The sequence below is a fragment of the Callospermophilus lateralis genome, chromosome 2 (assembly GCF_048772815.1).
Source record: "Callospermophilus lateralis isolate mCalLat2 chromosome 2, mCalLat2.hap1, whole genome shotgun sequence".
Classification (NCBI taxonomy): domain Eukaryota; kingdom Metazoa; phylum Chordata; class Mammalia; order Rodentia; family Sciuridae; genus Callospermophilus; species Callospermophilus lateralis.
The window spans coordinates 145,375,441-145,401,791 of NC_135306.1; the positions used below are offsets into that span (position 1 = coordinate 145,375,441).

At 44.7% G+C, this 26,351-nt stretch overlaps 1 protein-coding gene across 7 annotated transcripts in view; it reads left to right on the forward strand.

Annotated features, from left to right (window-relative positions):
* The window catches only part of Tenm4 (teneurin transmembrane protein 4), a 768,485-nt gene that overhangs the window by 379,777 nt on the left and 362,357 nt on the right, over window positions 1–26,351 (forward strand). For all 7 annotated transcript variants that reach the window (XM_076846576.2, XM_077108835.1, XM_076846577.2 and 4 more), the window contains 2 exons: window positions 8,209–8,496; window positions 12,534–12,803. In XM_076846576.2, coding sequence (XP_076702691.1) covers window positions 8,209–8,496; window positions 12,534–12,803 — 558 coding nt within the window. The remainder of the gene's footprint in view (window positions 1–8,208; window positions 8,497–12,533; window positions 12,804–26,351) is intronic.

The window sequence follows — 26,351 nt, forward strand, 5'->3', positions numbered from 1 at the left end:
TACCAGGGTGTAGAGATTCTCCTCAGGCTCCATCTCCAATCTCTTTCCCTCCCTAAAGTCAGAATTCAGGAGTGACCACCTTCTGTCTGTTCCAGGAGCATTCATCCACAGCATGACCTAGAACAGTGTGCTTCAAACTGTAGGTTGCAACCCACTAACGATTCTACATAAGTAGAATGGAACAGAAAATACCAAATTCCGGGCTGGGGTTGTGGCTCAGTGGTAGAGCACTTGCCTAATATGTGTGAGGCACTGGGTTCAATCCTCAGCCACCACATAAAAATAAATAAATAAAATAAAACATCCATCAACAACTAAAAAATCATTTTTAAAAAAGAAAGAAAATGTCAAATTCCACCCTGTGGCAAGGTTAAGCAGAGCTTTGTGAGATTTTTTGTTTTCATTTTAAAATTTGTAGGTGTAGGTGTGCCCTGAATTGTGACACAAGTGTATTTTCACTGTAGGTCAGAAAGATCTGGAAGCTGCAGATCTAGACCTCCTCATATCTTAAAACTGTCTGGCCTGGCTCACCTTTTCCCTGACATTCTTTGGTTCAGTTTTAGATGTCAGTGTGACTGGTGAGGGCCCTTGATCATCTCTCCACCTTTGGCCCACCTCAGTAAGGGCTCAGGGCCTGTGGGTGGCATCCTTTCTTTGTCTGATTTGCCCATTCCAAGAAGCTCCAAGGAGTCAAAAGTGTATGACTTGTCCTCTGATGTCTTGAGATAGGCTCGACACAGCAGGGCAGAAACTTAGAGTTGGGGGTGGAGGGAAGGATGCAGAAAGGGAGGGGAAAGGGGGAGCTGGGGAGGAAGGAGCCTCCTGGGATATGTCCAGCATCTCCTTCAGCACTTAGGTAGGATGAAGGGGACTTAGCAATTATTTATCAAATGAATTAGCCTATGGGACTAGATGTTCACTACTTTCATTGAGGTTTAAACATTTTCTTATGGTTCAAATCTAGACCCAGACACTTGGAACCTTGTGATTTGGAGAAAGTCACTCAATCTCTTTGAACTTGTGATCTTATTATCTTATTGATAAAATAGCAGTAAATAAGAGAAAATATAAAATTAGAGAATAACACCTACCTTGCACAGTGGGTGCAGAGACTAGAAATAACATGTACCCAGGGCCCAGCACATGATGAGGTATTCTGTTAACAGTAGCTTCTTTGCTGTTACTGGCTCTTTTCCTATCTGAAATGATATTCTGATCACCATCACAACCAGGTGTCTCCCGGGCCTCCCCTCATTCACACGCCTGTTCCAAGCTTCTGGCACCATCCAAGCCCAACTCCACATAAAAGAAAAACAAACCAAAAAAAAATATAAAAATGTGGATTTTAGAGTCAGAGAGTCCTGGATTCAGGTCCCAGTCATGTCCGTTACTGGCTGTGTGAACTTGATCAGCCACTTGGGTCATTCAGCCTGCTCTCTCCAATGTGGAAAGCACTGAACTTTGGCCTCAATACCTTCTGGCTCCTTCCCTCCTCCTGTCCTGGGCCTACTTTCCCTCCCCATTGACAGACAAAACTGACACCCATGTCAGAGCATGGGGATGGACTTACAAACCTGCAGTTCATACTTTATCACAGCATTTGTTGCTGATGGTCCCTGTGGCTAATACCACAAGGGTTCAGTAAACTGTCACCACAAGGCTCATGTCCTGCTCATCACTGGAGTCCCCAGTGCCTAGCACAAGACTAGTCTGTCACCATTTGGAAGTGAATGGTTCTCTGAAAAGAACTCTGTGGTGCTCAAGTTGTACTTGGAGATGGGACTAGAAAACTGCCCCTAGAAGCAGGCTAACAGGAAAAGTCTGTGCCGTCTCCTGGGTTTTGCCCATTTCCTTGGGCTGGCCCATTGTCTTTCATGGAAGCCAATTGCTCATGGTGATTGTAGACTTGAGCTGGAGCCATGGTAGGAGCCTTGGTGTTAGCCTGCCATGATGAAGTTGCTCGATTTTCCTTTAGGCTTATATTTATTAACTACTTGAGCCTCCCAGAACAACTTTGTCTGCTTAATTGAGTCTGTCTAGTTACATAATTTGTTGATTAAAAATAAATCAATAATAATGAAGACGGTGGCATTGATAGTAATAATTTTTCCATTCTTTATGCCTATGTAAAACATTACAGTTGACAAAGCATCTGACAAACCCAGCTTCTTGGGGTAAGGGACTTTGCCAGTGCCACAGAGCAGAAGGTGGCCAAGGAGGACTGACTCCTAACCTGGAGCTACTATCACCAGCATGGCAGAGGGCATGGGAAGGAAGTCTCAGAATTGAACACTTCCAACTCTTTATTCTCTTCCTGTGATTTTAGGTAACTATTTAACTTCTCTAAGTGTCTATTTTTTTTTTTAATGGGGCCCATTCACAGATCTGGGAAGGGTGAGAACTAAATGCCATCATCAAACTAAATCCTTTCCCAAGCTGCCTACAGCAAACCCAGAGTGCGCAGTAGCTGCTGGCGTTATTCTAACAACAAGGCTGGAGGTAGCTGCTCAAAGTAAGACAGGCAGGAGGAGGGGCAGCTGTCTCCTGGTCAGCATTCTTACAGAAAACAGAATCCCCCCCAGATGGTTTAGAAGAACAGACTATAATGAAGAGACAGGGTAAGCAGGCACAGGGATCCAGCCAAGATGGTGAAATGAACAGAGTCGAGTATGGCTGGAAACTGATACAGCCCTGGTCTGGGCTGGTGAGAATGGTGGAAGGTATTAGCAGAGTCTAGTATGAGGTGGAGATCTGGAAAAGGAGTCACCTGGAAAGAGGTGGCGTGGATTGAGGCCACAGTAAAGATCAGGGAACATACCTCAGACTTCTCATATCCTACCTTCCTGCCCACCATCTCCTTCTGGTGCATCCCTTAGGAGATTTCCAGTAAATGATGCAGAGTCTTCATGGTATGAAAGAGTATGGGGAATCAGTAATGGCAGGCAGCTCTGGAGGACTGCATGGAGGGTATGTCTCGGGGATTCAGAGTGGGGTAGTGAGTTTTCTGCAGCAGTGAGAGAAGCAGAGGGAGAGTTAGGAAGGATCTTGAGAGGCCTGGGATGTCATGCTAGTGGGCTTTACAGGCATCAGGGAAATCAGAGTCTAGTGGATGTCTTAGTCCATTTTCTCTTGCTATCAAATACCAAAGACTGAGTAATCTATAAAGAAAGACATTATTTCTCAGTTCTGGCATCTGAAAGGCCAGTAACAAGATACAGCACCTAGTAAATGACTTCGTGATGCGTCTTTACCTGGTGGAGGGCATTGCATGGCAAGAGAGTGCAAATTTGCATGCTTGGGTCTCTCTTCTCTCCTTCCAAAGCCACTAAACCCATTCTGGGGTCCCCATCCTCATGACCTCATCTAACCCTAATTACCTCCCAAGGCCCCACTTCTCAATGCCATCAACATACAAATTTGAAGATTAAATCTGCAACACATGAACTTTGGGAGAATACATTCAAATCTTAGCCACCATAGGGAAAGAACAAGCATGTTTAAGCATGGCTATGTGCCACACTGCTTCTGACCCGTGGTGGAGACCACAGGGCTCCAGGTGGGCCACCTTCCCCAGCATCCCTCCCAACCTCCTGTCAGGGCCTCCCAGTCTCTGCTTTGGAGACTCTTGCCCCAAGGGGACACTTCTCTACTTCTTCCACCCCACCCTCTTCTTACTCTCACTATTCAATGCCAATTTGAATGTGAGCCATGACTGACCTGTCTATTCAAATAAGTAAATATTTCCTGAGTTGCTATCAAGATGAAAATATGCGGGGCGTTGGGAGTGGGTAGTCCTGTTATCCCTGCCTCTGCTTTCTGACAAGAAAGCTATGAGTTTGGGGACTGTGTTCTTCATAATTTGTAGTTACTGAGCCTTTGCCTTGAAGCCCGTGTCTTTAGTCAACAGGTTAAAGCTGATGTAAAGAAGTAGTCATCCTCCAGTGTAATCCCTACAGTGGTCCTCGGCCTTATAGCATAAAATTCTGTGTTGATGTACCTTCTCCAGTTATACCTGTTATGTAGCTGGAGCCTTCTAAATTACACCCTTTAAGAGAAAATGTGTAATTTTCTGATGATAATAATAGCTAATATATAGTGAGCACTCATTATGTACCAGGGACCATATAATAGGGGTATATATTGATGTATTTAATCTACAAAACAACCCTGCAGATGAGGAAACTGAATCACAGAGAAGTTAATCACTTATCTGGGGTTGTATAGCTAGTCAGTGGGGAATACATACTTCTAGCCCAGTCTTTCAGATTTACTTAATACATATTAACCTACAGGGAACTACCAAGATTTTGTGTTACTTAAGAAGGGATAAAGTAGCTGCCAAACAATTCTCTTCACTTCTTCACTTAGCAGACATTCTGTGGCACTGCGGATGCCCAGCCTGCCCTCAAGGAACTGTAGTCAAGAGGAGAGGCAGACAAGAAAACAAACATCTAGTTAGCTACATGGGCAATGATGGAATAGTGTGCCCAAAGGCAGAGAGGCCAGAGTCAATGTCTGGAAAACACAAGTGGCCCAATAAGATGGGAAGAGATGGTCCAGATGCAGAAGAGCCTTCATTTTGGCCAAAATTAGAATTCATCCTATTGGCTCAGCAGGATTGCTAGGGAGCATAAGAAGTCAGCAGCATGACCTGGCATTGCCAATTCATCTGGACAGCTTGTAACAGCAATACCATCTAGCAGTTATATTTGTGTGCTGAGTTCAATATCCTGGGGCACCATTCTGGATCTACTAGGCAAAAACTGTGTAACTCAGGCAGGATACTCAGCTTGGCAATTTCTCATCTGTAATTTGCAGATAACCATAATACCCAAATCACAGGGTTGACATAAAGATTAAAAATGATAGCAAGTGTAATAATAGTTAAAAGTAAGGACTCAATAAATATTAGCTACTAATGAAAGCATATTAGTTGTTGTTAATACTAATTTTATTATTATGAGCTATTAGTGACTAGTTCTAATAATGGCTTTAATAATTCTTATTATGCTCACCTGCATTCTTGTCACTTCGGGGTTGGAAAGGCCAGAGGGCACAGAGGCAGCAGTTGCCTTCAGGGTCAAAAGCCAGTACTGTGTTGATATCAACTTGGATAGTTATAATCAGCCTTTTAAAATATATATGAGAATTTGGGCTGGGGATGTGACTCAAGCGGTAATGCACTCGCCTAGCATGTGTGGAGCTCTGGGTTCAATCCTCAGATCCACATAAAAGTAAAAAATAAAGATGTTGTGTCCACCAAAAACTGAAAAATAAATACTAAAAAATTATCTCTCTCTCTCTTCTCTCTATCTTTAAATATATATATATATATATATATATATATATATATATATATATATATGAGAATTAAATAGGAAATTGATCAGAGTTCCCTGCTCATGATGCAGTAACTTTTAGGAATCTTTTGTTTGCATCTTATATGTGGGTGTTGGGTCATATGTAAGATGTACTTTTAACTCTGGATTTCAGTCAGGAATGTTTGAAAGGCCCTGGAGGAAAACTCATCATCACTGGTTTTTCCTGGGGATCTGTTTCTCAGATGTTCTGAAGACCATTGTCTTCCTGACAACCCATCAGGACACTGAGTATCAAGACAGCAGAACTCAGGGCCATGGGTTTGGGCCCTGGTCACATGACTTGATTTCTGTGTATGCAAGGTCAAATCCCTTGCCTAGTTTCACAGGGATGTACTGAGAATTGGCAATCAAAAAAAAAAAAAAAAAAAGTCATTCATCTATCTATTCACCTTCACTGGCTGTAGGTACAATTGTCTCTCCATTGACACCAGTTTTGCTGCTGCTAACTCACCACATGGCCCTAGGCAAAGGACTATATGGCCCTGGGTCAACATTGCTCCATCTATGTCATGGGAATGAAAATAGTTGCCTTATATACTTCATAGTTTTTATGAGGACCAATAAAACCACAAGTGTTTGCACTCTGAAAAGTGTGAAGAACTATAGAGGAGAAAGCCTACAGTAGACACACAGGTCCATGATAAATCCCCCAAAACATCAAATGAAATTATAACCCCCAACCATTTCCTTGCAAAGTGGCACTGTTTACAGGTAGAACATAAGGACTTGTTGAGTGGGTCTAGAGGGTTCTTTTAAAAAGTAGATAGAATTTTGCACTGGAGCCAAGCTAAAACCTTACCCTTGAGAGGGCCTTTGAGGTCTTAGAAGGGAAGAGAGTATCATTAGGCCAAAGGGCTCCCTCATATGTCCACGATCCCAGGCAGAACTTTTACTCTTCAGAGCAAATCTGTTGTATCGGTGTGTTTTGTTTGGCCTGAGAAGTATCTTTTTATTATTTTTAAAGGGTAATGTTTAAAACTCACACATTTCATATCTAAATTCAAATTTCCAACTTCCCTTAAAACTCACAGGACATCCTCCCACCCCAGACTCCCCTACTGCAGCATGGGCAGGCACTGGGCACCTGCACCTGAACAGAGTCACCCTCCCTGCCGTCAGAGGCCCCACCCAGCACTGAGGCCCCAGGTGCTCTCCACTTATCATGGGGCTCTTGTTCTGCTGTTTCTCTAATAAGACAGTGAAGCGAGGAAATGTTCTGTACACCCCTGTTGCTCTGAAAAAATGAAACAATGGAAAGCCAGAAGGAGAAGTCTCTGGGTTTTAAGAAAATAAGTGTTTTAGTCAGCTTTTTCACCACTGTGACTAAAAGACCCACCAGAACAATTATTGAGGAGGGAAAGTTTATTTGGGGGCTCATGGTTTCAGAGGTCTTCTTCCAAATGAGGCAGGACATTATGGCAGGAGAGTGTGGTGGATGGAAGCAGCTCACATAAAGATCAGGAGGCAGAAAGAGAGGTCTCCACTTGCCCGATACAAATATATACTCCAAAGCCACACCCTCAATGCCCCACCTCCTCCTCCAGTTACCACTCAGTTAATCCCACCAGAAGATTAATGCACTGATTGGGTTAAGTCTCTTATAACCCAATCATTTCTCCTCGAACCTTCTTGCATTGTCTCTCACATGAGATTTTGAGGTGCACCTCACATCCAAACCATAACAATAAGGATCTTATATATCTTTTTAGGGACATTCTGCTTTCTTCCTGTACTTACCCCTTAACTTAGGGAATTGTTTGCTACCCCAGAGCTCAAGGAAAACATCTGGAAGGAGAAGAAGGTATATCACAGCTAAAAATTCCTAGATGTCAGTCAAGGGCAAAAGCATCAAGCTGGGAAAAAAGAGGAACAGGGATGACAAGGAACTTCCCCAGTCAGACACCATATGCTCCATAGCTAGCCACAGATGCATGGGGCAGGCCCTGTGCTCCCAGGTGCTGGTGGTGGCACTGCTGAGACCCATGGGTCTGAAAATGGCTAGATGGAAGGATTGGAGGTTGGAATCTTGGGAGGACAGAATAGGAAAACTCAAGCTTCCGAGACAACAGACCTGAGTTTTGGTCCTGGCTCTGAAGCTGTTTCCTCACCTGACACATGAGCATTGGTCAAACAGATATTCTAAGTGCCTACTGTGCCCCAGCCCTAGCTCTAGGTGCTGTGAATAAGCAGTAAGCAAAACAGGTGAGGCACGTGCCTCAGGGAGCTTGCCTACTAGTGGAGGAGACAGGCAAGAAGCAAATAATCACATAACTACTGGGTGAGGGTGACTATGGGTTGTTTGCTTACAGCTTGACTTCTTTCCAAACATGTTGGAGACACTAATGACATCTGGGGGCATATGATGATTTATTAAGATAATATATACAAAATGTTCTTCCCAGTGCATGCATTTATTCATTCTTCAGGAGCCTTTAAGAGTTCTGGGTCCTCCCCTGTCGAAGCTGGGATATGATGGGAACAGGGTCCAGTTCCAGCCTGGAAGCATTACCAAATGCCAGGGCCCTCTGATCTTTGTTGTCAGCTCCCCTAATACCCAGCACTGGAGGAAAGGCTGGAGCATGAACAGACCAAGTAGCAGAAAGCGACAGGACTCACAACTGGAGGCCCTGGGTGCCAGTGCCCTCTGCCACCGACCAGACAACAGAGGCTTCTCCAGCCTGAGGCTCTTCACCCACTTCAGGGTGACCACCAATCCAGGGGCAGGGTAGTCCAGAGCATTGTCACCATGCCAGGTGACAATTCTGGCATTGTCTTTACCTCCTGAAGATCAGAACTCACAAGCTTCTTATGGTTCCCCCCACTCCAGACCACCCAGTTCTGAGTGCAGCAAGAGCCCAGTTGGTGGATGTGGAGGAGCGAGAGCCAGAAGCCATGGACGTGAAGGAGAGGAAGCCTTACCGCTCGCTGACCCGGCGCCGCGATGCAGAGCGCCGCTACACCAGCTCTTCTGCGGACAGTGAGGAGGGCAAAGCCCCGCAGAAATCCTACAGCTCCAGTGAGACCCTGAAGGCCTATGACCAGGACGCCCGCCTTGCCTACAGTGGCCGCGTCAAGGACATGGTGCCACAGGAGGCTGAGGAGTTCTGCCGCACAGGTGAGGGTGGGCCAGGCGCAGGTGGGTGCACAGGTGTGCCAAGAGGGAGCTGGGACAGGTCAAACCCAGTCCCTGTCCTGTAGTTCATTCTTAGCTTATTTAAATTCTTACTCAGTCCCTGGCATAGTAATGTGGCTAGGAGCTGGGCTTCTGCATCAGACCCTTCTCTAAGCTTTAGGTGTTAGGTAGCGATTGATGGAATGAACTGTTGCCCTACTGCAAGGAATTATTGTGAGGACTCAGTGGGATGACACTTTTTAGTGATAAGCATGGTAACACTTAGTAAGTACAGAAAACTTGGTGATTTGGAGGATCTCCTGATACCTGACTCCTTCTCCTTCACTTTCTACATGCAGTAATCACCAGCCTGTTCATCCTATCCCAGAACACCTTTCAAATCCATCTGTCTTCTCCATTCCCTCTACCACTTCCCATTTCTGGTGATTATCATCTGTCTTGAAGGATTAACCAAAACCATCCCCTTTGCTCAGAGGAGATGGTTTTGGTTAATCCTTCAAGACAGAAAGGCTTCCCTTGGGCCTTTCTCAGCACTACACTAGAGTGAGCCAGGGATGACGTGGAGGCTGAGCTCCTAACCTGGCACTGGAGGGCCCTCTCTGCTCAGTTTCTGTCTTCTTAGACTTTCTGTCCCCTGCCTCTCCACAGCCACCACTTATGGTCCCACCCTGCTCAACCATTCCCAGGCTGCAGTGGTAGTTGTTTCCCACTCTGGTGCCTTGGGCAGTCCTGTTTTTCTGCTTGCAGAGCCTCAAGCCCTCTCTGAGGCCTGGTGCGTGACAACCATTCCCTCACAGTTCATGCTACCCACCCTGATTCTGCCCTATCCTTCTCCCCTCCAAAGACAGGGTCAGTTAAGCACTATTCTGTGTAATTTACATATGTTTTCACAATATCATTTGATTCTTTCAACAACCCCTGAATCATTTGCCCAAGATCACAGAGGTAAGATGACAGAGGTCATACACACACAGAGCCACTTATGACTTTCTCATTTCTATTCCCTCCCTCAGGCCTAAATCCACATCAAAGCTGCCTTGCTAGTAAGGCCATCTCTCAGCCTTGAAAAAGCTCTTAGCTCTTCCCTTATGGCTTAAAGCTCATGCTTTGGCATCAGATGGATCTAGATTCAAATTCTGACTTTGCCATTGTTCTGACCCTTAGCTTCTTCACCTGTGCCACGGGATAATAGTACCTAATAGCCAGGTGGTTGTGAGGATTGGTGAGGATCATACATAATGCACTTGATACCAGAGCCTGGTGTGAACAGATGCTTCATAAATGCTGACTGCTATTAAATTGCCATCTCTGGGTCTCAGTGAGAGGAAGAGATAAAATATCTCAAAGTTAGCTGTGTCCTGCTTGAGAAAGCTCAGAGAGCCCTTAGCTTAGATGCACCTCTCATCTGTAAGGATCAGCCTGTACATTCTCATCTCATGCGCAGGCATGTGCAGAGTGGTTCACTAATTACCATCCTGGATCCTCAAAACTCCTTTGAAGGTAGAGGGTCATAGATTATCACCCATTTTAAAGACAAGAACACTGAAGCCCAGGTGATCTCCATCACAAGACTGCACAGCTAGATGCTGGGTTGGGGTGGGATGTCAACCCATGTCCTGCTCCTCAAGCAAAGATGCTAAAATGTCACAAAGCAAAACAGAGCACGAGGACTTCTCATATGTGACTTCTCATATGTCATGAAATAAACCTTCAAATTCACAAACAAGAGGAGACCGTGTATTCAACAGGATGCCTGAGCTTTTAGACTTGACTCTTACCTTGCTTTTCCTCTAGTCCCAAGATGTTTCAGCTCACTGGTATTAATGCCAATTCTGGCTGCTTAAAAGGGTTTGCAGGGTAAGCCATATGGAAATCAACGCAACCCAGGCTGTTTATGGCAAATAAATTTGATTTTTCACTTAACAGAGAAGTCATTTTTTGTAACATGTGAATGGCCTCTCTTGAGAAGACCAGCCCAGCAGAGTACAGACATAGGGCGAGGGCAGGACAGAAGTGGGGTATATGGATCGAAGGATAGCTAGGGGAGTACGATATGCAGAGAGGGTGGGAAGCTGGCTGAGGGATGTAGGCTCCAATTTGGAGTTTTCATTTTCTTCGAAGAAGAGAAAAATAGGAGGGCAGATTGTAGTATGCCGCACAGGGGTGATATTCAAAATGTGTAACATCTGGTCTGGCCCAGACCCCCGCCAATCAGAATGTCTGCTCGGCCGCTGAGCACAGCCCAGGAGCGCCTGCTGTGCAGGGCCTGCTAATGTTAACCATTTATTTAGTAACTGATCATAGGGATATTGAGAGGAGGGGTTATAGGAAGGATCTGGAATAGCTAGAGCAGAGGCTCTGAGGCACCAGGTATGTAAAAAGGCATTGGGGGCTTGGGCAGCAGTTACAGAATTTACCCACCATTATGGAAGCATTCATGACTTTGTTCAAATCAAGGCTATCAGCTTGAAGCACCTGGGGGACAGGCCCAGCATGCACCTCCCACTACCACAGCTTACCCAAGAGCTCTTTCACAGCAGTATACCAGTTCTCTCCTCCCACCTCCATTCTCCCCTTATCCACATTCAAAAGTACTGTCAGGGAGTGCTTGTTTATGTGTTTATTTAGCCAACTTTTCCTGAGCTCCTCCTCTGCAGCAGGCATGATAGGTATTAGACACAGATGACAAGGGGCACAGGCTTAGAAGGCCTCTGCTGGTCCCCTCCCCACCTTTCTGGCAGTGACTTCCACTTGCCTTTGCAGGCTTACTATGTTCAGTCCTCCCTGGTTGCAGGATGCGACCTTTAATGCTTGGGCGTCTGCCTCTGCTGTCTTCCAGCTCTGCTCCTTGCATTCACCCTCATCCTCAGACCTCTCCCCTGAGCTCCCCACCCAACTGTCTTACTTCCTATATCCCAGAGCCCCCATATTCTCCCCCACCTTGGCCTTCACCCCTCAACCACGTATCTGCTTGCCTCTCCCCACTTGACTGAGCTCTTTCATGTCAGGGGCCATACCCTACTCACTGTTGCATTTCAGTAAAGGCCAGCTTTGAGTTGGTGCCATCTGATATAAGTCGGTGTCTCCAGATCATCACTTTAATTGGCATATGGCCCTTCAAGTCATTATATACTCCCTCTTCCTTACCCACAAAATACTTCTGGGCATAGTAGACTGTGGAGTAACGTTCAAGAGCAATGAAGGTGGCTGTGTTTCCCATGAAGGCAGCATCCCTTTTGTCACTCAGGTCCTAACACCTGGGTAAATAACCCTCATCCACATCTTCTCCAGCCTCAGTTTCAGGCACTTCCAGGCCTTTTTGGACCCTCAAGGGACCCATCTCTGCTGATTCCCCATTGCAGCCCCACCTGGTGAGGGAGAAGCAGGGGTAGCCTGTTTCCTTATTCAAGGCAACTTTCCTTGGACAGGCAGGACCTTCTCCACTCTAGTACTCTGGGCTCTCCCTACCAGCCAGAAAGGAACTTCTGTTTCCAAGGAGACCACTAAAGTCTCATTGCATAGGCTTTTATCCTGTCCTGGACTTGCTGACAAGTCCCACCTGGAAGGGGCAGACTGAAGCTCTCAATGCAATTTAATGTTCATGTATTGAGTCCCTTCTGAACACTGGACTTTGTTCTAGACACAAGAATTTAGGAGTAAGCATGTTGCCTGCCATTGTTGAGGCCCTCTCCAGCAGAAGTGGCAGACAGCTCTGTCTTAAAAGCTCCACCATGCCACAGACAGGGCAGGAACTCTGACAGGGGCTGGGTGGAAGAAGCAGGGCAGTCGGCACAGGTGTGGTATTGAGGAAAACTTCACAGAGGAGGTGCCATTTGAATTGGGCTTTAGTTACAGAGACTTTGGCCGGGTGGAGAAGGGGCAGAAGAAGCCCTATAGGCACAGGAAATTCCTCAAACCAAGGCCTGGGCAGAGAATGCCATGGTGAGCTCAGACAAGGGGCTGCAGGTGGGAGGACTATCCTCCATGCACTAACCAAGATCACCTGTGTTTTCTCGCAGGCACCAATTTCACCCTGCGAGAGCTGGGACTGGGGGAAGTGACGCCCCCTCATGGGACCCTCTACCGAACAGACATCGGCCTCCCCCACTGTGGTTACTCCATGGGGGCCAGTTCTGATGCTGACATGGAAGCCGACACTGTGCTGTCCCCTGAACACCCTGTGCGGCTTTGGGGCCGGAGCACACGGTCAGGGCGCAGCTCCTGCCTGTCCAGCCGAGCCAACTCTAACCTCACACTCACCGACACAGAGCATGAGAACACAGAAACCGGTGAGTGGCTTGCTTAGCCTGTGTCGGGTGTTTGGGTTGCTGGCTAAGGCTGTAATTACAATATTGATTTTCTGTTCCATCACTTGGGACTCTGGTGAAGTTGGTGAAATTGCTTTGCTCTCAGTGGTCAAAAGTCAGAGCCTCTTCCACAGACACTGAAATATCCATTCATCGGTAACATGTCAGAGGTTGGGTTGCTGCCCTTTCCATCTGGATTAGGGAGGAACCCAAGAGGTTGGGTTATTGTTTACAAGGTGCCTACATGTGAGCAGCCAAGGGACACCAGATAGTGAGAACCCATCCCCCAAGGCTTTTCCTATATTCAATCAACAGTGCCTAGACTGAATCCTGCTCACATTATCTCTGAATCCTGAGCATCTCCAGTATCTTATGTTGATCAAAGAATGGTTTACAAACAAAAACTGGCATTTGGGGCTAACTTGAATCTTGAGGTTTTGGGAAATGTTGGTCAAAGGCTACAGAGTTTCAGTTAGAAATAAGTTTATATGATCTCTTGCACGTGGTGACTACAGTCATTCAGGCTGAGTATCCCTTATCTGAAGGGCTCAGGGACATAAAATTGGAGTTTTTAAGATTTGGGAGTATTTGCATAGACTTTGCAGGTGGAGCATCTCTAATCAAAAAATCTGAAATTGGAAATGTTTCAAAAATCTGGCATTATGCTCAAAAGTTGGATTTCAAAGCATTTTAGATTTTTAGATTAGGGATCTTCAATCTATAATAACATATGCTTTAAAACTGCTATCATCCCAGCAACTCCAAAGACTTAGGCAAAAGGATCTCAAGTTTGAGGCCAGGCTGAGCAACTTAACAAGACCCTGTCTCAAAGTAAAAAAAAAAAATTAAAAGGGCTGGGGGTGTAGTTCAGTGGTAGAGTGTCCTTGGGTCTAATCCCTGTACCAAAAAAAAAAAAAAAAAAGTAAAAGTAAAAATTTGAGATTTTGCCCCAGCTTCTTTGTGACCCCATGAAGTGCTGCCTCCTGAATCCTTATTCCACTTTCATCTCTGAAGCTCCTTTTCTCAAAGCCCTGAAATGCTATGAGAGAAAAATAGGACAGCTAGTTACCCACCTCCTCCTTACGGTGGAAAGAAAGGAGTCAGTTTCAGAATTCTTCGTCTTCCTCTTGGGCCCTTGCTGGCACATCTCCAAGGGGCTCTGGTCCACTCTAGTCCTGCATGGAGCCTAGCACTCAGGGAATCTCCCCTTCTGCTGCATATTTTTTATTGATTTTTTTTTAAATGCACAACAGCAGAATGCATTACAATTCTTATTACACATATAGAGCACAATTTTTCATATCTTTGTGTATAAAGTATATTTATGCCAATTTATGCCTTTATACATGTACTTTTTTTTCCCTCATATTATGCTCCTCCAGCCCCTGGGCAGTTTTGCCTGGCCGGGTCAGCACTGAGGCAAGTCCTGTTGTTGGGGTCTGGCTGTGAAATCTGAGGAGAGTGGAAGAACCCAGAGACAGCCCCACTGGCTGAGGAGGGTTTTGTTTCTGGGAAGTCCACAGAGAGGGTCTGCAGGTGCTTCCACACCAGAACCCCCAGAGCGGGAGCAGTCTGCATTAGAGCAGCAAGAGCCAGCCAGAGGCCATTTCACCCTACAGGCTCCCAGCTGCAAATGCAGGAGCCTAGGAATTGCTAGGTCAGGGTAAGCCCTGGGTCATAGATGACGGCCTAGACCAGTTAGTCTGAAAAAGAGTCTCCACCTGAGCTGTGTGAGACCAAATCCAGATTAGGATCTGGCAAGTGACAGGTCAGGGTCAGATAGAAACTTCATCCTCTTAAAGAGCTAGATGCAGCAGAGTTCCAAATGTCCATTCAACCACCCATGCCTGAGAACTCAGATATTTCTCAGGTGGCCTATGTGCTTCTGGGACAAGAGAGAGGCAGATCGTGGATATCACCTTGGCAATGCCTCTTTCCCCTGGCCCCCAACCAACCCTGTGGAGTGCCAGTGACCTTAGTCCCTGAGGAGCTTCTCCACTACAGCAGGGAACCACCCACACCCTTTCGCTACCTTCCCACCAAGGCCTGGACTGAGCCAGTGGCCCTGCCTCTGCCCACCCCACTGTGCACCGAACCAGGGCACCAAACTGAAGGACAGAATAAGGCCTGTACAGAGAAAATGGGTCCTATATAGGGGACAGGAAGTCTCAGTTCAATGACTGGCCTGAGATGTGGCACTGGGTGAGTTCCATCCTTTCTCTGGACCTCAGTTTTCTAATATGTAGAATGGTTAAATGAAATAAATATTTTCTTTTTTCTTGGTACTGGGAATTGAATTCCTGCCTCAACCTCCTGAGCCACTGGGATGACAGGCATGTGCCACCATGCCCAGCTTAAATCAGTAACTTCTGTGTTCTGAAAATATTGATAGTTTTTAGGTTGGGAGGGAGAAATATTCCATAGTCAAGCAATGAGGAACCACTTGGTTAAACCAGTAGGTCTATTCCAGGACTTCTCAGAGCCTTTAAGATGGTAGTATGCCAATTAATGGATAAATTAACAGAGGGATATATGCAGCATTCCCCAGATTGTTGACCTCAGAATCTTTATTCTCAGAGCATCTGATGGGATCAGTGTTTTAATAGATAGCTTTTGGTAGCAATTGAACCAAGTGATCTGCAAGCCCTTCTAGATCTAGGATTCTGATTTAAGTACTTAAATACTTAAATACATGTGCACAAGATGAAGAAACAGTAACATTGGTTATTATTCCATTACTATTAGCATTAGCATTAATAGTTGTGGCTGATGATCAGAACCCAAACACGGCACTAAACACATTAGCTGTATGGTCTCATTTGCTCCACCTACAACACTCTGAAGTCGATTTTATTATTCCCATTGCACAGAAAAAGGAAACTACATCCCAAAGAGCCTAAGAAATCTCATCGGTCACATAGCTAGCAAGATGGGAATGGATTCAGGCCTGTGTGACTCTAAAACTTTGACTCCTTTAGCCCTAGTTATTCTAGTGAATTCTCTCAGTGGAAAAATCCTCAAGTTGTCTGTTCTTTTGAAGGCTTCCTGCCATGATGACAAACGATCATTTCCCATAGAGTCATGACAGAGTGAGGCACGCACCGCCCACATTATTGTATATTCCCTCAGAGCTGAATTACAGCTGAATTAAGCTTCTGTTGGGTGATAATGACATATCCAATGAGCCCGAAGAGTTTCAGCCTTTGAGAGTGGAGACAAGGAGACGGCTGCCTGCTCTCCAGGACACTTTGCTCTCCAATTGTCCTTTTCCACCCTGGCTACAGAACTCTAAGCTCAACAACACTAGAGGATGAATGGGCAGGCAAAGGAAGAGGAGTAGAATCTCACAAAGGGCTCCTGGCCCTGCTTCTGTCTCAGGCCTGGACCTCTCAGACCCACACACTCCCATGGTGCCCATGTGCTCTCCACTTGCCTCAATTGGGAAGTGACTTTAGGGCTTTATTACAGTCAGATCTAAATAATGACAGCAGTCATAAAAGTGGCTCATCTTTATTCACTGGTCAGGTTCACCGTGTTCTTGCTCCGCTGAGGAGGCAGAGGCACAGAGAGACGAAGGTGTGCGCAGTATGCATGCCTTGTTGAGCTGGAGCCAGGCCCTATCAGGACAGTCTCAGTTCTTGCAGAACTCTCCATCCTTTTCCACCACCCTTCCTCTCTTCTTTCTCCATCCATTCTCTCCTTCTCTCCATCCGACTTGGTTCTCACCATCAGAACAGGGCCCAATTCTGCTTGAACATGTTAGGCAACACCTCACAGGGTGGCCACTGCTCAGGAATCAAGGGAAGCCACAATCTCTGTGGAGGGCCTTCAGCCGCACGTGTTCAGTTGCCTTTCATCCTCTTGATAATGCAGATAATTCCCCTTTTGCTACAAGGGGAAACTGAGGTTGAAAACTTCAACTGAAATGACGACCAGCAAGTTAGCGTGTTGGCAAGGTTTGGATTTGAGCTCCAGTCTCTCTGATCCTGTATTCTGAGTCCTTTACTTGTCTCAATTTGAATCAATGAGAGGTTTTTGACTCTCAACTGAGGCCACCAAAGATGTGCAACCAAGTCCTCAGAGATCCTTGATATATAAATGTGAAATGCAAAGCATGTCCCAGCAACCTCCAGCCACAGCAGCATCGACTCTGCCTCCACACCCGGCCTTGCATTAGTCAATCCTAACTGTCAACAGTATTGACAGCAGCACAGGCTTTTGCTGAGGTCACAGTGATACAGCCTACAACCGCCATCGATAATAACTTTTATGGGGTCCATTAAAGCCAATTTCTGCCCCTGAAGGTTAATGTCAGCAGCTTTTATGTCACTACTTAATATCTAAAATAAATACAAAATTGACTGGGTAATGTAAACACAAATCTTCCTCCTCAGGGCCATCAGGCAGAGCTAGTCCTCAGGCCCCTCCTGCCCTGTGGAACTGCAGGCTAGGGGCAGTGAGGAGGAGCCACATGTCAGGCACACAGTCAGCATTCAACCAATGTTTTTTGGAAGGCACAGGCTGTAGTTCAAAGTTTATTCCCAGCCACAGGGTCAGGATGACAGTGTTTCTTTTGTGGATTCATTCTGTAATTTGTTTCATAATTGTGCTGAGCTCCTCTGGCATGCCAGGCATGATTTTGAATATAGAAACCAGCTGAAAAGGGGAGTGGCTGGAAGTACAACCACCTGTGACTCTTTTCTTTTTTTTTTTTTTTTAATTAATTTTTATTGGGGCTGGGGATGTGGCTCAAGTGGTAGCGCGCTCGCCTGGCATGCGTGCGGCCCGGGTTCGATCCTCAGCACCACATACAGACAAAGATGTTGTGTCCGCCAAATACTAAAAAATAAATATTAAAATTCTCTCTCTCTCTCCCTCTTTCCTCACTCTCTCTCACTCTTTAAAAAAAATTTTATTGTTGGTTGTTCAAAACATTACATAGTTCTTGATATATCATATTTCACACTTTGATTCAAGTGGGATATGAACTCCCATTTTTACCCCGTATACAGATTGCAGAATCACATCAGTTGCATATCCATTGATTTACATATTGCCATACTAGTGTCTGTTGTATTCTGCTGCCTTTCCTATCCTCTACTATCCCCCCTCCCCTCCCCTCTTCTCTCTCTACCCGCTCTACTGTAATTCATTTCTCTCCCTTATATTTTTCCCCCTTTCCCCTCACTTCCTCTTGTATGTAATTTTGTATACCCCTGAGGGTCTCCTTCCATTTCCATTCAATTTCCCTTCTCTCTCCCTTTCCCTCCCACCTCTCATCCCTGTTTAATGTTAATCTTCTTCTCATGCTCTTCGTCCCTACTCTGTTCTTAGTTACTCTCCTTATATCAAAGAAGACATTTGGCATTTGTTTTTAAGGGATTGGCTAGCTTCACTTAGCATAATCTGCTCTAATGCCATCCATTTCCCTGCAAATTCTATGATTTTGTCATTTTTTAATGCAGAGTAATACTCCATTGTGTATAAATGCCACATTTTTTTTTTATCCATTCGTCTATTGAAGGGCATCTAGGTTGGTTCCACAGTCTAGAACTAACATCATCAAAATGGCGATATTACCAAAAGTTCTCTATAGGTTTAATGCAATGCCAATCAAAATCCCAATGGCATTTCTTGTAGAAATAGAGAAAGCAATCATGAAATTCATATGGAAAAATAAAAGACCCAGAATAGCAAAAACAATGCTAAGCAGGAAGTGTGAATCAGGTGGTATAGTTATACCAGACTTCAAACTATACTACAGAGCAATAGTAACAAAACCAGCATGGTACTGGTACCAAAACAGGCGGGTGGACCAATGGTACAGAATAGAGGACACAGAAACCAATCCACAAAATTACAACTATCTTATATTTGATAAAGGGGTTAAAAGCATGCAATGGAGGAAGGATAGCATCTTCAACAAATGGTGCTGGGAAAACTGGAAATCCATATGCAACAAAATGAAACTGAATCCCTTTCTCTCGCCATGCACAAAAGTTAACTCAAAGTGGATCAAGGAACTTGATATCAAATCAGAGACATGGCGTCTGATAGAAGAAAAAGTTGGCTCCGATCTACATACTGTGGGGTCGGGCTCCAAATTCCTCAATAGGACACCCATAGCACAAGAGTTAATAACTAGAATCAACAAATGGGACTTACTCAAACTAAAAAGTTTTTTCTCAGCAAAAGAAACAATAAGAGAGGTAAATAGGGAGCCTACGTCCTGGGAACAAATCTTTACTCCTCACACTTCAGACAGAGCCCTAATATCCAGAATATACAAAGAACTAAAAAAATTAGACAATAAGATAACAAATAACCCAATCAACAAATGGGCCAAGGACCTGAACAGACACTTCTCAGAGGAGGATATACAATCAATCAACAAGTACGTGAAAAAATGCTCACCATCTCTAGCAGTCAGAGAAATGCAAATCAAAACCACCCTAAGATACCATCTCACTCCAGTAAGATTGGCAGCCATTCTGAAGTCAAACAACAACAAGTTCTGGCAAGGATGTGGGGAAAAGGGTTCACTTGTACATTGCTGGTGGGACTGCAAATTGGTGCAGCCAATTTGGAAAGCAGTATGGAGATTTCTTGGAAAGCTCGGAATGGAACCACCATTTGACCCAGCTATTCCCCTACTTGGTCTATTCCCTAAAGACCTAAAAAGAGCACACTATAGTGACACTGCTACATCCATGTTCATAGCAGCACAATTCACAATAGCAAGACTATGACTCTTTTCTATGATCAAGGTGTCACAGATTGGAGGAACACCAGTGTACAGTCCAGTGACCTCAAATCCTGGTTGTGCCAGGTTCTAGTAACGAGACCTTGAGCAAATCACTTAACCTCTCTGAGCCTCAGTTTCCTCATTTACAAAAACAATATTCTAGTGGTTACCAGGGGCTGGAAGGAAGAGTAATTAGGAGTGATTATTTAGTGGGCACAGAGTTCCAGTTTGAAGAGAATGAGAAAGTTCTGGAGATAAATAGTGTTAGTGATTGCACAACAGTGTAAATACACGAATGCTACTAAATTATGCACTTAAAAGTGGCTAAGCTTTGTCCATATTTTATCACAATAATTAAAAAATACAAAGCTGCATGCTGTCTTCCTTCCTTGAGGTGTTGCTTTGAGCCTATTCAACGCTGGCAGAGCGTCTGGTCTGTGTCGATCCTTAATTCCTGCTGGCTATTAATGTTAATTGTTTAAAGAGCTGTGGGATGACAGTACAGGAGCCATTTATTTTGCCCTGAAGGCGCAAAGGCTCATTCCTTCACTCCATTCCTGTTATGCACATGGGTCTGAAGGCTTGGTGGGTCTCAATGAGCATAAGGGGTCCCAAGAGGAATTCCCAGGAGAGGCCACTGCATGAGCCAAGGTTTGGAGGCATGAAGAGGCATTGTGAGTCTGGGGAATAGTGAAAATGTGCTCCTCTCTGCATTAATCCCAGAAGCAAACTGAGATACTTACTTAGAAAAGAAACAGTGAGAGAGAATCACAATTAACCCCCCAAATTATCAAGCAGCCTGGTGTCAAAAGGGAAATTATTAGTTAACCTAATTAGGAAGCCAAATTGCATATTCAGAGTCATAGATTAGGTAAGCATCTCCAAAGCACAAGGAGAAAGGAGCTCATTACCTATTTCACTCCATTTATCCTCTGCCCTCCCTGGCCCGGTACCCATGAGAATTGATTTTTAAAAAAAATATGTAATAAAATCTATCACTAAGATCCAAAATGATCAGAGTACTGCAGCAACCCTACCCATTGTCAAGGGAACACCATATTCTAGAGCAGGAAGCTTGGCCACATCAGCTGTCCTAGGGGTTGAACCCCCACATTTGACTACTGTTCTGGTTTGGGAGCCAGACAACAGCCCAGGAATTCATACCTTTTCTTCATTTTATAGCCAAGGATGCTGAAATTTAGAGATGGTGGGTAGTTGGGTGACTTGTTGAAGGGGGTACAACTAGTAAATAGTAGAGCTGAGATTTGAGCCCAGATCAGTCCCACTCTGGTACCCATTTTGTACTACTTTGTAGAGACCAATTTTTATTATTTCAATGCATAAAATATACAAGGTCTAGGAAATATATTGAAAATATCTAGGAATATCCTGGCTGTATCCGGAACATAAATTTATTTGTCAGTGTAAGAAATTTCTGGAAAAGAAACTGAATTCACAGTCTGTCAGAGCTGATAAGGACCTTGAATTCTAACAAGCGACTCTCAAACTGTGACATGTTAGGAAAAAGACATTTAAAGTCAGCATCATAGAGGCCTAAAAGTCCAACCACGAGATGTCTAGGTTTCAGAGAGGAAGTGCTGGTCCATATATTTTGAGGGATTGGAAGGACTTTATAGTAAAGAGAGGGAAGAAAGGGTCTTCTGTGTGGATGAACAGAAGAGGTGGCTTGTGAGGCTGGAACTTAAGCATGTGAAATGGGGACCGTGGAGGCAGGATGTGCTAGGAGGTAAGGTTGGCACATCAGGTGCCTTGTCTATGGTTACATAATTGTTCTTGAGCACTTGCTAGGAGCCAGGTACTGTTTGAAATCTTGTGGTTCCAGCAATGATCAAAACTGTCCACTCTTGTGGGAATTGCATTCTAGAGGGGAGACTGATGATAAACAAATTTTAAAAACAAATTTTAAAAACTAAATTATATAGGGTGTCTCAAGATGATAAGTGTTATGGAAAGGGAAGAGTGAGTCCCAGCCTAGGGGCATTTGCAAATTTAAATATGGTGGTCAGAGAAAGCTTCATGGAGAAGGTGATGTTTGAGCAAAATCTCGCAGTAGGTGAGGGAGTGAGTCGGGAGGATATCTGGAAGAACAGCAAAGCTGGTGTAGGAAAGGGTGGGTACAAGGGCCTCAGGCAGAGCATGTGTGGCTTGTTTGGACAGCAGCCAGGAGGCCAGTGTGGCTGGAGTAGTGGAAAAGGCCTTTTGATGACTTGGGGTTTGAATGTGGGCAGGCCATTATAGGTGACACCAAAAGAGGGTTCTGAGGAGGGACAAGGCCTGATTAATGCTGAACAGGATCATTCTGGATGCTTTGTTGAGAGTAGACTATAATGGGAAAATGTCAGAGGCTATTGCAATAACCTAGAAAAGAGGCAATGGGGGTTTAGGCACAGACGAGCCATGGAGGCAGCAAGGGTGGCATCTGTACCAGAGCTTCTCTTCCCTGCTCCACCCCAGGATCTTGCTAGCACTAAGGATGACCTCTAGACTCTTAAATTCTATGACCAAAATGAGCTCCTAGGTCCTTTCAGGGGAGGGGGCTCACATCCGATCCTTCTCCTAGCCTCACAGTTACTTTAGCACAGTTGCAGGGTCCTATAGCTGCTGCCTCTCCTATGCTCTCTCTCAAGTTCAAGGCTTTGATCATGAATTGCATTCCCTTATACCACACTCTTTCCTGCTCTTATCATCTTGGTTTCTGACCTTGTGGCTGACTCCCATCCACCCCTAGCCTTTCCTTCTCTTCCACAATGAGACTCACGGTACTGTCTTGTTTTGGTATCATCTTGACTTCCCTTTAGCTAATTGCAGCCCTTCCTTCTACTTGGTTGCCTCAGACTGCCTTAGTGAAGTTTAACCTTGTTCTGCCTCTCCAAAACACCTCAGCGGGAATTGCCTGTGATCTGGGAGCCAGTACCTGACAGGCATGGACATTGCCCTTCTTAGAAGTTTCTTCTCAAAGGACTTTAAGAAGTTCTGGCCCAGATCAAATGCCCGCCACATCCACTGCATACTGGCGAGTTCTGTAAGCAATACTGTTCCAACTGCAGCCTGCTTCTGAACTGAGAGAGGAGGAAAAGAAAGATAGGGCAATCCAAAGCCATGCTAAATTAAGATAGATTGCATTCTCAAAACTCCGTTAAGACCCGCTGAGTGTGCAGAGAGGTGCAGCAAACAAGAATTTTGCTTTTAATTTGAGCCAACATGACTTTCAATTCCAGTGGAAGCAATGATGTGCACAATGACAAAATTCTTACCGAAAGACATTTGAGAGGCATTTTTTCCCCATCAGTAAGCTCAGCTTTGTTCCAGAGAGAGTCTATTTCAACTTTAGCTAACTCAGTATCATTTGGGGGAAGAAAGAGAATAACCAAGGGTGGGAGAAGAGCTTCCTGCCCACAGGAGCTAATTCCAGTGCAGTTGTGTGGCATCCAGAGATGAATCTCCTTTCAACTGTAGGCTGCCACCAATCTGAGTATGTCCCTGAACCAGTCACTTTTCTCTGATAATTAGTCACCCCATCAACAAAATAGGGTCATTGGGATTTCAAGGAGTGAGGCAATTTGGAAGGAGAATGGACTTGGGGTTTACACTCAATCCCAGCTCAGTCACATAGCAACTGGATGATTTTTGTAAAGATTACTGAATCTCACTATTCAGTGTTCTCATCTGCAATATAGGAATAAATGCCAATTCTGTGTAATAGGAATGAGAATGACAGGTGATTATATACATGAAAGAACCCTGACAGTGTTTTTCAAACTGTAGGTTATAACCAATCATGAAATAAATTTTGTGACTCGGCATCATTGTTTAAAATAATAAATAAAAATAATCATAATAAAGATAATAGAAGCAGAATACAGGACTTTGTACATGGTATTGTTTGGTGGAATTTTTATTTCAGTTACACTTTGCATGCATTATATGTACCAGATCTTCATGTAAAATGAATTTGTTATGAGAGATTTCATTTTTAAAAAGATTAAAAGATGGTATATACCTAACATGTAGTTGAATTTCATAAATGTTAACTCCCTTTCTTTAGTGACCTCTCAAATTTTTCATGATTAATGCTGTGATAGTTTTGACCCCAAACTGTCAGCCTTCTATTTCTAGAGCCCCTTGTGGAGAATGAGTATATTATCTGAGCAGGGCCTTATGGTTCCATCGAAAGAAGATGGATTCTGGGATCAGATAGACTGGCCCAAGGCCCCAGGAATAGCATAATGATTCTGCTAGAATGCCTGGTTTGTCAAACCTGGCCATCTCTCCTCTGCCCCCTCCCAGCTCTCTTCTTTACAAATGACCATGGGTGATTAATAAACCCTAGGGTAGCTGTGGGCTGAGGTCAGCAACTAAAGCATGCCCAAGTAGGAAGAGCTGGCTTGGGGGAGGAGGGGGGTCCCAGGGCTGGATGAGTCAAAGCCGGACTCACTTGGCACAAAGGCAATGAGGGCAGGTACATGTGAGCACCACATGAAGCTAGCATGCCAAATGAAATTTGGCTCCTGCCAAGTCCTGGATGAATCCTTCCCACAATTTTAATGTCACACTAATCAACCCAGGAAGAAGAACCACCACATGGAAATGGCTTTTTCTTTAACTTTAGGATGGAGCATGTGGGGCAAAGTGTTAAGAGCAGCTCTGGAGGTCTGTGGGTCGGACACTTGAAGATGGCATGAGGAGAGTGGCAGTGATTACCCATGGGATCCCTGAAGCAGGTTCAGTGCAAACCCACAAAGAGCTCTCTAAGGAAGAGCTCATAGACAAGACCAGATCCTCCCCAGACTTTCCAAACCCATAAGCCCAGCTTCCTTTGATGAGGGGAAGCAGTTCTAGAGAATAAGAGAAGCATTTGATTAGCAGTCAGAGGATTGGGGTCTGATTCCTGGCAGGATGGACCATATGGGAAATTACAAAGTTTTACTATGGCTAAAACTTGAAGAGATGGGGCCAGAGAGGAAGACTGGGTCCCATCATGGCAGAAGATGGCTCTGAAATGCTAGCTGGAGTTCAGCCTTTCCTCTGAAAGTGATAAGAAATCCTGGAAACATTTTAAGCAGGGAAACAAATACCTTCCCTGCTTCAGGGGAGGATTGACATCTCAGGGGATCTTGCTCTTGAGAAGAGAATACTTGCCATTAGCCTTGAGTTGTAAGCAGTTCAACAGAATAAAGCTGCAGATCTGGCTAGAGCCTATATTCAGAATGCATTTGCCCTGGACCATTAACTATATTTTATTAACTATAAACTTGATGATCTCAGATCCTGCCTCTGCTAAATTTGGACTTCAGAGATCCTTTAAAGAGTATCCCACTAATTGCCAGAGTTAGTTTATAAAGAGTTTGCTTGTATATACAATTTCTCTCCTCTTGATAAACTTGCCCTGGTCTGGGTTTCCTAGAAAACAGAGCTTGAGGCAATGTAAGTGCTGATGCCTAATTTGGGAGGTACTATCTCAGAGCAGGGAGGGGAGGGGAAGACGAGAAACAAGGCAAGGTGGTGTGTTCTTACAACAAACAGCCTGCAAAGAGACTTACCTGGTCTCTAAGCAGGTGCACCCCCTCCAGAGGTTCCTAGGCAGGCTGTACAAAAAAAAAAAAAAAAAAAAAAAAAACCTATGTCTCCAGAATAGTCTCTAGGAGGAAGGCAAGACAAGCAGCTGATGGGCCCTGAGCATAACTCAGTGGGTCCAAGAGGGATCAGCTGACTGCAGTGGCAGTTGGATGGATCAGTTGGCTGATGGCCCAGCAAATGGAGGCCCCAAGAGAATCTGAAAAGGTGAATAAATTGTGATTCATATCCCATTAATGGCATCTTTTTTTCTTCCCTCCTTCTTTTGCCAATCCTCTTGCCCCTTTCTCTATTTCCTCTTACTCACTCTACTTGTCAATAAGTATAATGATGTTATTCATTATACATTTGTAATATGCCAAACAGTTTGCATGCATTGTTTCATTTAATTACCATTATCAGCCTGTTAAACAGGATTTGTGATTCCCATTTTATAGATGATGCAATTGAGGTCTCAAAAGCTTAACTTGCCAATTAGGAAGTCACAGAGCTGATACCCACCCAAGACTGTCTAAATCCAAAGTTCTTACCACTGGACATACTGCCAAATGGAGGCAAAAAATGCAATTTGAATGATTGTCAATATTTTAGCAGGTTCAAAAGATGATGATATGCCAGATCAGACCCTCTAAGAAAACAGTGGCTGACAGGCTTTGCCAGACTGCCTGGGTTCAAACCCCAGGTCTTTCACTTGTGTGTTACCTTGTGTTACACAAGGCAAGTCTCATAATCTCACCAGGTGCTCCATTTCCTTATCTATAGAATGAGGGCAATTCTGGTATCCACCTCACAGGATAATTGTAAAGATTAAATTAGTTAACAGAATTAAAGCTCTTAGACTAGTCCCAGGTACATAGGAAGTGCTGCTTAAGTGTATGCTGGTGTTATTAATTGCACAGCACTTCATGATTCACAGGGTGTTTTCACATTTTGTTTAACATTTGCGACAACCTTTGAGGGAGCCATCAGTCTCATCATTGTTTAGAAGGGCTTTTAGATCACACAGCTGGCGCATGGCAGAGATGGGACTGAACCCCCCTTTCTCTCTGCCTCCACACCCATGCATGGTTGCTCATCATGCCAACTGGCAGCCGGTCAGTTTGGCTCTTACCACCAGAGATGATTCCCAGTATCAGGGCCAAGTGTGTGAAGGCTCCAACAAGCCTGATTTTTCCCCAGGCCAGTTTCTC